General features: G+C 41.7%; 1 protein-coding gene across 19 annotated transcripts in view; it reads right to left on the bottom strand.

The window, feature by feature from the left end:
• CELF2 (CUGBP Elav-like family member 2) overlaps positions 1–13,918 on the bottom strand; it is a 353,199-nt gene that overhangs the window by 175,948 nt on the left and 163,333 nt on the right. For 17 of the 19 annotated variants that reach the window (XM_040968109.1, XM_040968110.1, XM_040968111.1 and 14 more), the window contains one exon: positions 10,236–10,432. In XM_040968109.1, coding sequence (XP_040824043.1) covers positions 10,236–10,432 — 197 coding nt within the window. Of the gene's footprint in view, positions 1–10,235; positions 10,433–10,601; positions 11,051–13,918 lie in introns of those variants that run through there. The other 2 variants (XM_040968119.1, XM_040968120.1) reach the window with 2 other exon arrangements.

Raw genomic sequence — 13,918 nt, 5'->3', positions numbered from 1 at the left:
GACCTTTGTGATTCATGCTGCTCTCCTTTCGAACCCCTCCATCTCCTTGATATATCTTCAATAACATCGCCTAAATATCGGGCACAGTGTCCTAGAAAGGAGCTGAAAAGCTCTTGGTTAAAAGTGGTGAATTACCTGTTGTTCGATTCTTGGTGTCTGCCATCATCATTTGTAATGTTTAGCATTTTGGGGACAGCTGTGACCATTAGCTTCTTGGCGGCCTCATTTCCTAGGCTTCTCCCTCCTCTGTTTTTCTTTCTACATGTCTGGAATGCAATCTCCATTTAGTTGTACTAGTTAGGGAAAGGCATTTTATTTACTTTCTTTCTTTCTATCTGGAATCATAAAAACGACCATTCCTGAAGTTAGCTGGAGAGAGACTGTGAACACTGTTGAGAACAAGAAGACCACTGTGACGGCAGAAGCTTGGGCCCATATGCAGGTCAGGCTGCAGAATCTGCCCTACATACATTCACGGCCTAACACATCTCAGAATAATACTTCAAAATGATCAGATTTTGGTTAGTGAAGGAGTACTATGAGAAAATAGTTTTCCTCAATCTTTGCATTCCTTTTCTCTCAAACCAATGTGTGCTCCTGAGGTACAAACAGAGAAATGATATTCCTTTGTTCTACATGCTGATAATTATCCCAAGTCTATTTTATGAAATTCTCCAAACTGAATTAACACCAGAATGTGGAAACTAGACCAAGGACATCTCTTTCAGTAATTTCCAGAGAGAGTGAAAAAACATTGATCCTAACCATCCATTCTTGTGCTGCTGCTTCTGTCATCTCCATCCTCCCCTATCCGTTGGTTTCACTATTACAATCTGCTCCTGTGCAGCTCCTTTTTGCAGTTATACCAAAACTCATTCCTGTGCTTGCTACCTGTAGGTATTTCTCTACAAGATTCAGGGGAAAAGAGGCCTTGATAAATCCATGTACATCAAGAACTATAATCCACACAGCAGTTTCTTCTTCATTTTCTTTTCTTAAAAATATATAGCTCTTATCTAGATCCATTTAGAAAACATCTTCAGACATGTGAAGACTGATGCTTTAATAAGCTTAACTAGTCTGGTTCACTGAAAGTTTCTCTAGTGTGATATCTAGTAAATCACTAAGATACCTATTACATAAACTGGTTTCCACTGAATTTCAAAGTAGGGGTCACAACATTTTCAAAAGCCAACACACTATCATCCATAACTTCTGTTACCAGAACATATATTTTAAAATTACATCATTTTAGATTGGTTCCCATTTTGTTTTTGTCATTTGGGCAAAAATATCTTCTTAGTTTCCAATGCTTTTAAGGGCCACAATGATTATTCTGTATGTATTTATGGTGGTATACCACGGCATACCTGTGTTTAACTGGAGGGCAATTTTTTTCTTGAAAAAAGTTTGGGTCAGACTATAAATAAAAATTAATTACCTCTGATTAAGTAAAATCAAGATGAGAAACACAGAGATCTCGGGCCTCAAGTTTTGTTAACATCTGGAGCCATACATTCAAGGATGGAAGAATCTTTTATTAAACTATTAATACAGATAATTATTCATTGTGCTAACAGCATTTTATCTTTTATCATGGCTGGAAATGTTAAATAAAGTTCAAAGGATATGAATAATTTTATGTACACTTTAAAAAAATGTGAAATGCAGGGAGAGAGGCAGAGAGAGCTCCTAGCCAATGGCTTACACTCAGATGCCTGCAAACAGGTACAGCTGAGTCAGGCTGGAGTGAGCAGCCAGGAACATGATCCAGGTTACTCCTGTGGGTATACTGGGGACTCAACTACTTGAGCCATCATGTGCTGCCCCTGAGGCTGTGCCTTAGCAAGAAGGTGGAATCAGAAACAGAGATGATATCCAAACCTACACACTCCAATGTGGAATGCAAGCATCCCAAATAGTAGCTTCATTGCTACGCCAAATACAGGCTCCTATACTAGCAGTCTGAACACCTTTACAACATAACAAAGGTCAATTTTAAACTTTCTTTAGAAGTAATGTTCAAAGGAGGAAGAAAGTGAATACTTTCAACGTACTACCTGATAATCTGGGGTTTTAGAACAAAGGCAGCAAGGGGGGGGGGTAAGTTGTGCTAAGGCGCCTCTCAGGTCAGAGTAACCCACAGCTCTCTGTCTAGCTTAGAAGCTGGACTTCTCATTTCTGAAGGATCAGTTTCATAATTGCCTCAGAGTATGGTAAACCAGAATGTATAATTATGCAACCATTGGGAGAGAACCTCCAATGTGGAGAAATCTCATTGGGTGCAATTAAAAAGGCAAATGAGGTCTCCAGGCAGGCAAACTATAGATGTGTCCCATGGCAAACACAAATAGTGAGTTGACCTAGATTTCACTTTTTAAAATCAACCTGTAATATGTGCTGGAGGGATTCAAAGAGACGTAAGAATTAAACCAGGAAGTTCTAGTGTTTTTGTTTCGTTTTCATTTTTTTCTTTTTTTTCTCTTCCTGTGCATTTTTTAGCGAACACCTTGGGTTCTACTTTTGTCTAGAGGCTGTTTTCTTAATTCTTCTGCTACTCTACTGGGACAAGACAATTGAGTACTAGCTGAAGTCACAATGTCCTAGGCAGAAGAGGACAAAATGGTCAAAAGTAGCCTTGAGTTATTTCTTGTTTTCTTTGATGCTGACTTTGATGTTGGCTTTGTGTCTTCTGTGTCTCCCTTTTACTTTTTTTTTTCTTTCCAGAGATGTAAGGATCAAAATGTACCCATGATAGTGGTTATCTGCCAGGGAGAAGACACTGTTTGAAAGAAATGAACAGAAATTCACTATATAAAGTCCAGTCATTCATTTCCGAAGCATGAGGCCCTTAAAGGAATTCCTTCTTTTTATTTTCAATTTAATTGAAGAGGTAGAAAGAGCCCCATCTACTGAGTCTCTCTTCCAAATACAAGCAACAGCCAGGGCTGGGTCAGGTGCGATGGCCCAGTCAAATAGCCATTTGTGAATGAAATCCTTCTTACTGCAACTCAAAGGAAGCATGTATATTTCTCCAAGTTTATTTCAATTGATGGTATCTGTATGAGTCACAATAACTAAGAACTCCATTTCAAAAAATGAGTATTTTCAGTATATTGAAATATAACCACGTGGGACACTAGTATATCTACCTTTCACAAGGAAGTCATAAGGATGTCTGCATGCAGAGATCTAAAAAACTAGGTTTGTCCCATAGATCCTCAGTTAGCCAACAATGATGTCATCGTAAGTAACAGATTTGTGTTAGTTCAAGAAGAAAGTATGTTTGTCGTAACCCATTGAGGGAACACTATCAAAACCGGGGTTGTAGATGTGGCATTCTTGTGGGACTGCTGGTGGTTCAAATCCTGGGTGCTCTGTTTCCAATCAAGTTGCCTGTTAGTATATCTAGGGGGAAGGAATCACTCACGTGGAAAATTCAGATGAAGTTTCTGGCTCCTGTATTCAGCCTGGCCCCGGCCTGGCTATTGCCAGCCACGTGAGGAGGGATCAGCAGATGGAACACAGATTTCCCTCTCTCCCTCCCTCTGTCTTTACAAATAAGTTAACCAATCTTATAAATAATAATAACAAAAAAGCACTCCCACAATCTAGGGCAGCACACCTAATTCTCAAGGAAAGAAATTCTATCCTCTGCTAACTCCTAAGATTTATAGGGAGGCATGGATCCACCTTCCTTCATTTTGAACGCTACCTCGATTACTAATTCTGAGATGATATTGTTTCAATGAATGGCTCCCAAATTCACTTTGATTGCTTACGCAAAATTTGTGACAATATTTTTTTTTCAAAAAGAAAAGAAAAGGCATGAAGCATGCAAAGGTACTTCTGTACTGTCACACCACTGCTCCAACACCATTCCTTGTATAGAAAGGCAAGGCCAAGCATGTTCTTTATAAATCTTCAACAATTCAAAAGAGAAGTATAAAGTTTCTAAGATTATCAACTCTCCTGATACTAGAAGCATTTGTGTTTGTTGTCTTAACAAATACGTGAAACAGCTCTGTGATGAAGAATATTTCTCTTTTATGGATAAAGGAATTAAGGCTCATTTGTTAAACTGTCGTGTAATAATAAATATCACCCTACCCTTGTTCTACCAAGGGCAGCGGAATCCTCTGTTGAGCACTGGTCCTCTGACAAATTATGAAACATAAAATTTAGGTTCTGATGCCGTTTACTTATCTTCTTGCCTATTCTTTTTGGTTCATTGCCCAACATCCTAGACTTAAGTCTTAAAAAATTGTCACTACTCTAAGCTATAGAGCTATCAGGAAAAAATTCAACGAGCTGGATTTTATTAGTAAATTCTTGAAGACTGATGTAAGACCTGTAAAATGGAAAGAAACAACTTGCTATGATAGTCTAATGTGAGAGGAACTAGTCCTTGGGGTCATCATAACTGGAGCCTGAGCAAAAAACATGAAAGAGCAGAAGTATCAAAAGTACCTCCAACAGCTGTCTTATTTTGAAACTTAAAGATAATATTTTTTTCCCAAAGGAAGCATGATTAATTTTGGTTCCACCCTGAAAACTCTGGGCTTCAAGCACACAGGGCTGCAGCTGTCCAGCAGTTACGCCATGAACTCCCAATATCTTTCAAGAAAAGAGGAAGTTTTGTTCTTTGGGCTGTGCTGCACAGTGACAGCCAAGAAGCCACTTCCCTTGTCTGTCTTCTGGCTGAAAAGATGCCAAAAGAGAGATAGTAAAATATAACCAACAAAGCTTCAACTTGGGGTCGAGGTTCCATTCCTCTTTTCTAATCTCAAAGGTTAAATGATTTTTAACTTCATCACTTAGTAAAATCAAAGCAACAATGTTTAGCCAATTAAAACCAATATGAAACAGCATTCCTTAAAGAGTATGGGTCTTCTGCGAGTTATGGCTGTTGATTATAATTTTTATTAACCAAAATATTAAGGGAGTGATTACCTATGGGGCATATTGTATCTACCACTTACAGGTTTCAAATTTGGTTTCATTTGAACACTATCCCCATACCTGTTGCTACTTCCACTGTACCTCAATCTTCTGGGGGAACAAATCTTCCCCCAGACTAGTTACCCCCACTTTGAACTTTACTTTAAACCTCAAGGACAGCATTTCAAAACATCTGCTACCCTTCTTGAACTGCCTTCTCTGCACTGAGCACCTTCAAGTCTAGTTTTTCTTTTACTCCATTTCTCTACTCACTCACAATCGGACAACCTGGAACCAGTCACCAGGGCCTACCCTCAAGTGAAACAACCTAATTTTAATTGGGTCTTTCAAGTTCTCCAATAGTTCTGCTATTCTTTCCCTTACTGGATTTTCCAGAGTCGTCATTTTAAAACCTTTCCAGTCTATGAAGGTCTTTGATCAGCCTTCCTAGAAATGTACTATCTACTGAGAAAACTGAAGGCATCTTTATTAAATATCTCCTGATTCCATCTATCACACTGAAATTTTATGTTGTATCCTAACTACTCTGCTATTTCAAGTGAATCATCTTAACAGTATTCCCATGTACTCTTTAGCATTTTCTTTTGTTCTTTTTTCCCCCAATATCCTGATTCAGTTCTACCTTATACTTTCTGATTTTTATTTTGCTCTTCTCCCTCTCTCCTTTTTTAATCATTTGTTTGGCTGGCGGGTGGGGGTTGGGGTGTTAGGGGAGAGGAGGAAGGACAGCAGCATCGTGATAGAACACGCTAATGTGTTACCCAGCACATCCCATATCAGAGATCCTAGAACCGAGTCGTGCTTCGCATTCCTTGGGAAGCAGCAGATGATGGCTCAAGTACTTCGGTCCCTACCCTCCCATGTGTGAGATCCAGATAAAGAGCTCCTGCTTCCTGTCTTTGGCCTGATCCTGTTGAAGGTATTTGGGGAATGAGCCAGTGGATTGAAGATATTGCTGTCTCTCCCTCATTTTGCCTTTCAAGTAAATAAAAAGTAAACATTACAAATCCTTAAAAAATGGAAGAAAGGGAAAGAACTACATGTGGTAAGCCATCTTTTATTTTTCTAATGACCAGAGCACTAGAAAGGGGAGTCTACATTCATTATCCCATGTGAACACTCTAGGCAGTTTCCTTCCACCCTTGTTATGAGATGCTGCCAGGTCTTCCCATCACTGAATCCAGCGTTTCCCCCCGGTCCCTTTCAGCTTGTATGCTTCCTGACTTCTCTGCAGCACCACACACTTAGCACAATCAAAACTTAACATACTAGTACTTCTCCATCCCCACCATTTATGATCTCTTTCCTGTTTCTCTGCTAAGACAAAGTCGCTCAGGGGGGTTATTATCAAGCCTTACCCCCACTCTCGTCCCCTCCATTTCCAAGGAAGACAACATCCTTATAACACAATTCAAGATACTGCACTAGTTATTTCTGCTTAAATATCTTTCCTAGATCCTTGATGTTTAACAAAGACATTCCAAATATTTTAGCCTCAGAGTTATAGTCCTGTGTGAGCTGGGCTTAGTCTATGGTTCCAGGCTTCACTGGACTTCCCTTCTTCCCTTTCATTTCGCATCTTTCACATTTTCTCTGAACTCTGGAAGAATTCAGTCCCAGCACTCACATTGTACTCTTTTAGCTGAATGGCTACACCAAGTCAGTCCATCTCTTTAGAGAAATCAGCATCTCTTTAGAGAAATCCTGTTAGCACTTTCAAAATTTGAGTAAAAATGACAGCTTTACCTATATTCTGAAAGCTGCAAGTTACTTAATACTTCTCTGAATTCCATGCTCATTTTTTTCTTACTCTTAACTTATGCTCTTCTACATTATAGTTGCTTGTGAACTTACATTATTGGCTTCATTCGATTTTAACCTCTTGAAGACAGTGAATACTGTGACAACAGTTGACACGATAACAAGTTCCTATAATTTTGTAGTTCTGTGCAAAGCAGTACTAGATTAGCTCAGAAACCTTATAAAGACTGTCACCACTTTCAGATGACATTGAGTAATATACCCCAAAACCAATATCAAAGTTTAGAATTAGAAATTGAATTTAGAAATGTCTGATTTCAGAAACCACGTTCCTAATTACCATGTGATGTTCCTCACTAACCACAGACTCAGTGAATAACCAATGAATAAAACATGTCCTTCCCAAGTCAAGTTAGAAGGGATAGCTCATTTAGAGTTATCCCTAGGCCTGCTTGGTGAATACATAAAACTATAGGGAGAAGAAACAGGTAGATCAGACTCTACTTCTTAAAAAGTGGTTTTAAAATAGGACAAGTTTTTGTGTCTCAAGACTCAACAAAATGTAAAACAGAACACTCAAACCCACCTGGATTAGGTAATGGATTGACTTAGAAACATCAATGCTGGAAAAGCAATGACTTAAGGCCACTCTAAAGGCTCTACTTAGGTACTGTAAACCCCATTTAGAAAGAGCCTCCAGTAATGCTAGTTTATGACATGAGTCCTGTGAAAACATAATTGTACTGTGCTGACAGTCAGAATCCACACAAATTTGGGGTGCTATTTTACATATGAGCAGGCAAATAATTCATGGCATACATATAAATCAACATAAAGAATGTGGTGGCTTCTCTCTGTATGTAAGCAGCTAACGGCTGTAATCCTCCGAGAAGAATGTCATTATACAGCTCAAATCCCATCACAACAAATACCTTTACAACAGAGATGTCTGTATAACAAAAATCCTTTCAAGCTTTGGCTGACAGCCCACATACTTCAAGCAATATTTGATGTGAGACTTGGAGTTCACAGTAATGGGAATTGACCTGTATTTCCAAAGGTAAGATTTGAATGATTTCATCTGTAACTCCTATCCCATGATACCATGAGTAGGACTGATGTACAGTCTAAACCCATGAGTATAGAAACTAAACACAAAGACAGAAATGAAATCAACCTTGGTCTTCAAGGGCATATTTTCTTCCTTTCACCTGGGGGACACTTATGTAAAGGAGAAGGGCTCTGACCCAAGCGCCGAAATGGAACAGGTCAGAGTGTGTTTGTGGTCTCACCTCACTGAGCGCTAAAATGGTGTTGCACATGATGATACATGAACTGTGTTCAAAGCTCCACTTTGTCACCCATTATCTGGGTAAACTGGGCTACATTTTAAAACTTTTTAGGGGGTCTCGGTTTCCTCACTTCTAAAATGTGATGACTACCTTGTATGTTCATGATTTTTAGCAAGAGCAAAATAAGAACATATACAAAGTTTGTAACACTGGCCCATGTGATCAAACCAGCTATTTTCCTCATTTACTAGGGGCTTCCACAAAGTATATTCACAAAATTAGCTATAGAACCTAATGAATGGAAGTTTTGAAAAAAAAAGCGTAGTCTCTAATATATGAATAATCTGATGAAGATGTTCAAAGAAAGGTATGGGGGAAAACAGTGAAAATGGGGGAAAAAACTAGACCACATACAAAATGTAATTATTTGACTGAGAAAAGGGCATTTTTTTGGTCAAGGTCAAACATGTATATTCAAATAAAATGAAAGTAACCAGGCATCATCACAATAAATGAGCTGTGGTCATTTTTTCAGAGGTCATTTGGAAAAAAATGCTGACAAACCAAAATTCAGAGTCAACTTTTCCTAGTCAAGGACAAAGTGTGGTTATTTCTCAAAAGCACAGTTTACTCCCTCTGTCCTAGTTCCTGCTGGGTGCCACTCCACGTGCTGCAGGCCTGGACCTGGTGACTCTTCAGTTCTATTCCTACACATCATTCCATCTTTCCTTACTTCAACACTGTGAGAGGGTGAGTCTTAAAACCAACTCCAGGCTTCCTTATTTGAGAAACAAGTAGGCAAATAATTATAAAGTAAATTCTATTGGTTTTTAGATTTAAAAAAAAAAAAACCCTTTTAAATTATGGAACAGTCAAGTTTGTGGCAACAGAATTCTATGTTTTCTCAAAAACAAGTTGGTGTTTTGGTTTTGAGATTAGAAGGCTGGAGTCTTAGGAATGTAATTTAAAGGCACGTTTATTCACCTTTATGAAATGATAACTAGCGAGAGACTTACATTCCTCTGCAAAGTCCTGTCAGAGCTCGGTGACTAAGGTACCAAGAGATGACCAAACACGTCTGAGTGACACCTGTCTTCCAGCATCGTCTAGTTCCACCGTTACACCTTGCCAACCAGAAAAGGCTCAGTAAGAAGTATCAGCCAATGTTCATGTGCCCAAGGAAAGTGTAGGTATAAGCCAAACCACAATGAGCTCTTCAGAGTTGTCAGCAGAAGTAACATAGAAATAATGCAAAACAGGCCAGGGGGGTAACTTCAGGGCACACGGAACGAGGAACCGTGAGGGCCACACGGTGACGGACAAGTCTTGAGCAGAGAGATGGAGACCAAAAACATAGAAAGAGCGAAATTACTGAAGTGAGACGTTTAAAATGACAGAGGCCAAGTGGTAGCAGCCAGAAGAGAGGTTTTTAAATCAGAGCCTGTAAAGTAGAACTCCAATAGGCAAAAGCGCCAACCAGGTACGATGGGTTTTTGGCCTCTATTTTAATAACTGCTACCTCCGCTCCCATCATTATCATCTTAAAATGGAGGCACTAACAGCCACCAGACTGCACACTTGAATCTTACCACTGATAAGGGCGTAAACCTCAAGCTTTCTGAAGGTGTGTTAACTACTTCAGGCCACTAGGGCGCCATTCTCTGGCTCCAAAAGGCACACTTTTCTTAACGACCCCTATCCAGGCTCCCCACCTCCCCAGGAGAGACACAGGGCTCTCGGAAAGTGAGCCCTTTCTTCCTCACACCAGCATCATGCTAAACAGTTTCATAAGGCATTGCCAGGTCCCCACAGGCTACAGAAAAGTGAAATACAATTGTCATTACACTGGCAATCATGGGAGGGTAGCAATAGAAAGAGTTAGCTCCAGACACACACACACGGCTGAGAAACACTGTTCCTCAGGGGCAGCCACCCCGCCCAGCAGCCGCCTAGAAAGTGACCTCCCGGGAGCAATCACGCGCCAGCACAGAGGCGCAGGCTGCGCGCTGGCCCTCGCTCGCTCCGGCTCCACCTGTCCCAGCGGGCAGCACCGAGGCCGCCTCGGGGAGGAGCCCAGAGGAGCTGCCAGCCCCAGCCGCTCCCCGCTGGCAAGCCCGCCCTCCCTCCTTCCCGCAGCCCGCTCTGCGCTGCGGAGCCCCCAGGACGCCCACCTGGACACCTGAGTGTCCCCCAGCCCCCCACGCCCCATGCGGTCTGTACCTTTACTCTGGGGAGGGTTCTGACTCCGGTCCCGGAGGACGTTGATCTGGTAGACGGCTCCGTAAGGCTCAAAAAGTTCTTTCAGCTCCTTTTCTGACCATGACCTGGGGATCTGTCCGACAAACATCTTAATGGCATCTGGGTCTGGCTGGTCTGAGTGATCCAAAGCTCCGTTCATCTTGTTGGCTGTGCCGTTACTGTCAAAAACGGAACCGGGAGCCAGAGTTAGGGCAGCAGGGTGAGGGACAGGAAGAAAAAAAATAGTGGGGGTGGGGGGGAGGCGGAAGGAGGAAGAAGAGGAACACGGGGTGGGGGAAAGTGCCTAATGATTCGCAGAAATTTGATGAACTAAAACAAAGCAGAGGCACCATTGAAGGTTGTTGCTCAGCGGCCGCAGGCGGGCGGAGAGGCTTTCACTGCATCCTGCTGTTGAGCATCACAGCCGGAGCACAGGGCAGCGCCCCGCCGGCTGTCACCCGGGGCGTGGACATCTCCGAACCCGGGCTTGCGAGGCAGCTGCAAGTTAAGTGCAGGTCTCGCTCTGCGAGGCTGCCATCAAGGCATTGGCGGCGCTGACGACGTTATCAGCCCTACGCTGGCTAAGCTATCTCTGGCAAAGAAAGGCTAGGGCTGGATTTCTTCTCGATTTCTCTCTTCCCCCTTCCCCGCCCTTTTTTGGAAGACAGGAGAGAGGTGGTAATAATAAAGTCACATGGAAGGAAAATGAAACACTTGGCAGTCCGTCAGATGACTAATGCAAGATGCTGGTGATGAATTCGCGGAGTGCGCGAGGCATCCATGTGTGCATCAAATTAGTACGTTGTTGCTGCTCAGAATGGAAAGCGCTCTAGCTATGCAGCTCTGCGCAGCTGATTGGCTGCCCACGCTGGAGAAAAGGGCCAGAGCTGGGAGGGGGGCTCCCTTTAAAAAGCACATTGTTTGTGGGACCCAGGCACAAAGGGTTTAATTCAGAGAGGCAAAGGCAATCTCAGAATTGCCTGCTTTGTGCCTGGGGGTGGGGGTATTTAGGAGGGTTAGAATCCACTCCCAGAAAGTTGAGTTCCCACTAAAGGACACTGAATATTTCAATTCTTTCACACTTCATAAATTGCTCTCTGTATATCTGACTTCCAGATGTTGCACTTGAGTTCTAAACAATCACACGTTTGGGAGAGGAAAAAAAAAAAAAAGAAGCCCGCCGTTTTCTTCTCCTAGCTTCAGTAAATATTTGGGGTTGATAAAGAGCAAAACTGAAGGCTTTTGCAAATCAGTCTTTCTTCATGTTCTTTTCCCCCAAACACCCATAACGCTTGCTGAGAGCCTGTGCTCCTAGACACCATGATGTCATCTGACAATGAGGACATTCACATGGATTCCCCCATGGGAGCTGGAAAAAACAGAGTCAACTCCACACACCCTCTTCATATTCTCTCCTCCAAATGCATCCAAAACCTAGCCACTCTGTCCACTGACAAGGCTGAAGGCTTCTGAGAAGCACTCGCTTGCAATGCCGGGCCCCTGGAATGGTTCCTTTGCATCTGAACAAGCGCAAGGCAGGCACAGGACATGCACAACTTTGTTCCTGATCACTCCCTAGCCAAAGAAACAGAGTAGGTGGAAAAGGGGACAACTAAATGGCAAATGGTAGGAGTGACTTCATGGAAGCCCAGGGTGGCAGTAAGGTCCCCAAAGATCTTAAGTAGAGCTCCTTACTTGCTTAAAACAATCAAAAAAGAACAGCAGATCACATTCTGTCAGCTATGGATCTAAGCTAGCCCTGAGTTCCTGCAAACAAACAGCAAAACTCCAATGACACGTAATGGCTAAAAGGCCAAAAGGAGAAACCCTGAGTTATGTTTAATCCCCGCAAGAACACAATGTCAAATATTCTTCCCTAGGTCCTGGCTTCAATTTCTACACCTTGTTATCCCCTTATTCTACCATTTTACTTATTTATTTATTTTTTTATCATTGAGATAAACAATCAGACTGTTAACTTGAAGCACTTTCAGAGCTTTTCCTAATCAACCTTATTGTTACAAAAAAAAAATGTTCTGCTGAATAAAATATTGAGTACAAAATATTCCTTCAACAATTTAGGTGCAACATAATGGCTGTTTACATCAGAGTGGAGCCCTTTATCTTATTCTTACACACCTATGCTTTTTTACCAACCATTCTGAGAATCCAATAAACACTTTAACCCTGTGAAGCCATGACCGCTGCAAGGGGGAGATGAGGTACGTTGGTAGCATGGTGAGAGCTGAGAGTGTAGCAAGACTTATTTCTGGGACAGGAAGGACTCGTGGTTACTGTTGTTGACAATCAGCTAGAATGAAAAGAGGAAGGTGTTGCCACAGATCTCAGCTAACAGAAAGCGGAAGTTCAAAAAATGGGGCCTTTTTCTGCATCTTTATTACAGAGCACAGTTAATATAACTGCAAGAGGTAGGTAGCAGTACACCAATACTGACATCTAAACTCCCAGAATTCTACCGCAAACATTCTTCAGTGTTTCTCAGAATGGAGAAGCCTTCTACTCTTTCTCAGAAAATAAATTCACCAAGGTGGACAAAGGGAGAAAAGCTCTTGTGAGAAGACTTAAGCCATACACCTCTGGCCTTTACATGGGTGACTGCATACTTCTAATTCCTCTACATTGGCCATCCTTCTCAGACACCTAGAGACTTCTTAACCTGAGGCAGTGTAGGGGTTACACCACCACCTCCTAACTGCGTCACTCTGGGTCTCAGATCATTCATCTGTGAAATGGGTACAGCAGACTCCAACTCACTGTCTTGTATTTACTATCAGATGTGACACACGGTACACACTCTGTATCAGCAATTTTTGCTGTTAATCCCTTTGTGTTTGTGATGTGTGTGAAGTCCGTGATCAATACAATAACATGTATGTTTCAGTGAACATGTACACAACAGATGCTATGCTGGCTGCTCTACATTTCCAATCCTTTAAACAATACTGCAACAAAATATTTTCCAGATGCTGAAATTTAAGAAAATAAGTTCATTTATTTGATAAATTTAATAAATTGCAGTATTTATAGAGCTGATATTCGAATGAAGGTTCATTGGGCTTCAAAGGAAAAGAAATATTTCTAATTTATTGTGTGGTCAACTCTTTGTATTCTGTCTTTGGGTGAAGGGATAGCTCACGCACGTCAATGGGAAGACAAAGCCAGAGAAAGTTCTATTGGGTCCTCGAAATCAAAGTGCTAATAAGAAGTAGGAGTAATAGAAAAATAATATACACACACTGTCCCTACATGGCAAAGGTGGTACAAAGAGCAGAACTGAAGAGTCCTTTACAGTATCTTTGTTACCCACAATTTCTCAATCATCACATAAGAGTGTCTCCATCTCTAGATTCCTCACCTCTCTGTTTCCACAGTTGCACGGAAACACAGAGCCTCACACCCACATCAACAGCCTTTCCTGCGCCATTTTGCAAACAACACTTCAAAGACCTGTAGCAAGTGCTAGGAGCATAAAAACCTCAGCCTTCAGTAAATTCCCTGTTGTCTGGATGTCATCCAGGTAAAAAAACACTACCATCATTGTCATACTTCCTGATCCAAAGCTCCTACACCAAATAGGGGTTTCTATTGCATCAACCACCCTACTCTTGTTGAAGCCCACATTTTGAATCCTGATGGAAGGGCAC

The sequence above is a fragment of the Ochotona curzoniae genome, unplaced genomic scaffold (genome assembly GCF_017591425.1).
Source record: "Ochotona curzoniae isolate NIBS_2020 unplaced genomic scaffold, NIBS_Ocur_1.0 scaffold_4683, whole genome shotgun sequence".
Taxonomy (NCBI): Eukaryota; Metazoa; Chordata; class Mammalia; order Lagomorpha; family Ochotonidae; genus Ochotona; species Ochotona curzoniae.
This window is presented reverse-complemented; position numbering and strand designations above follow the sequence as displayed.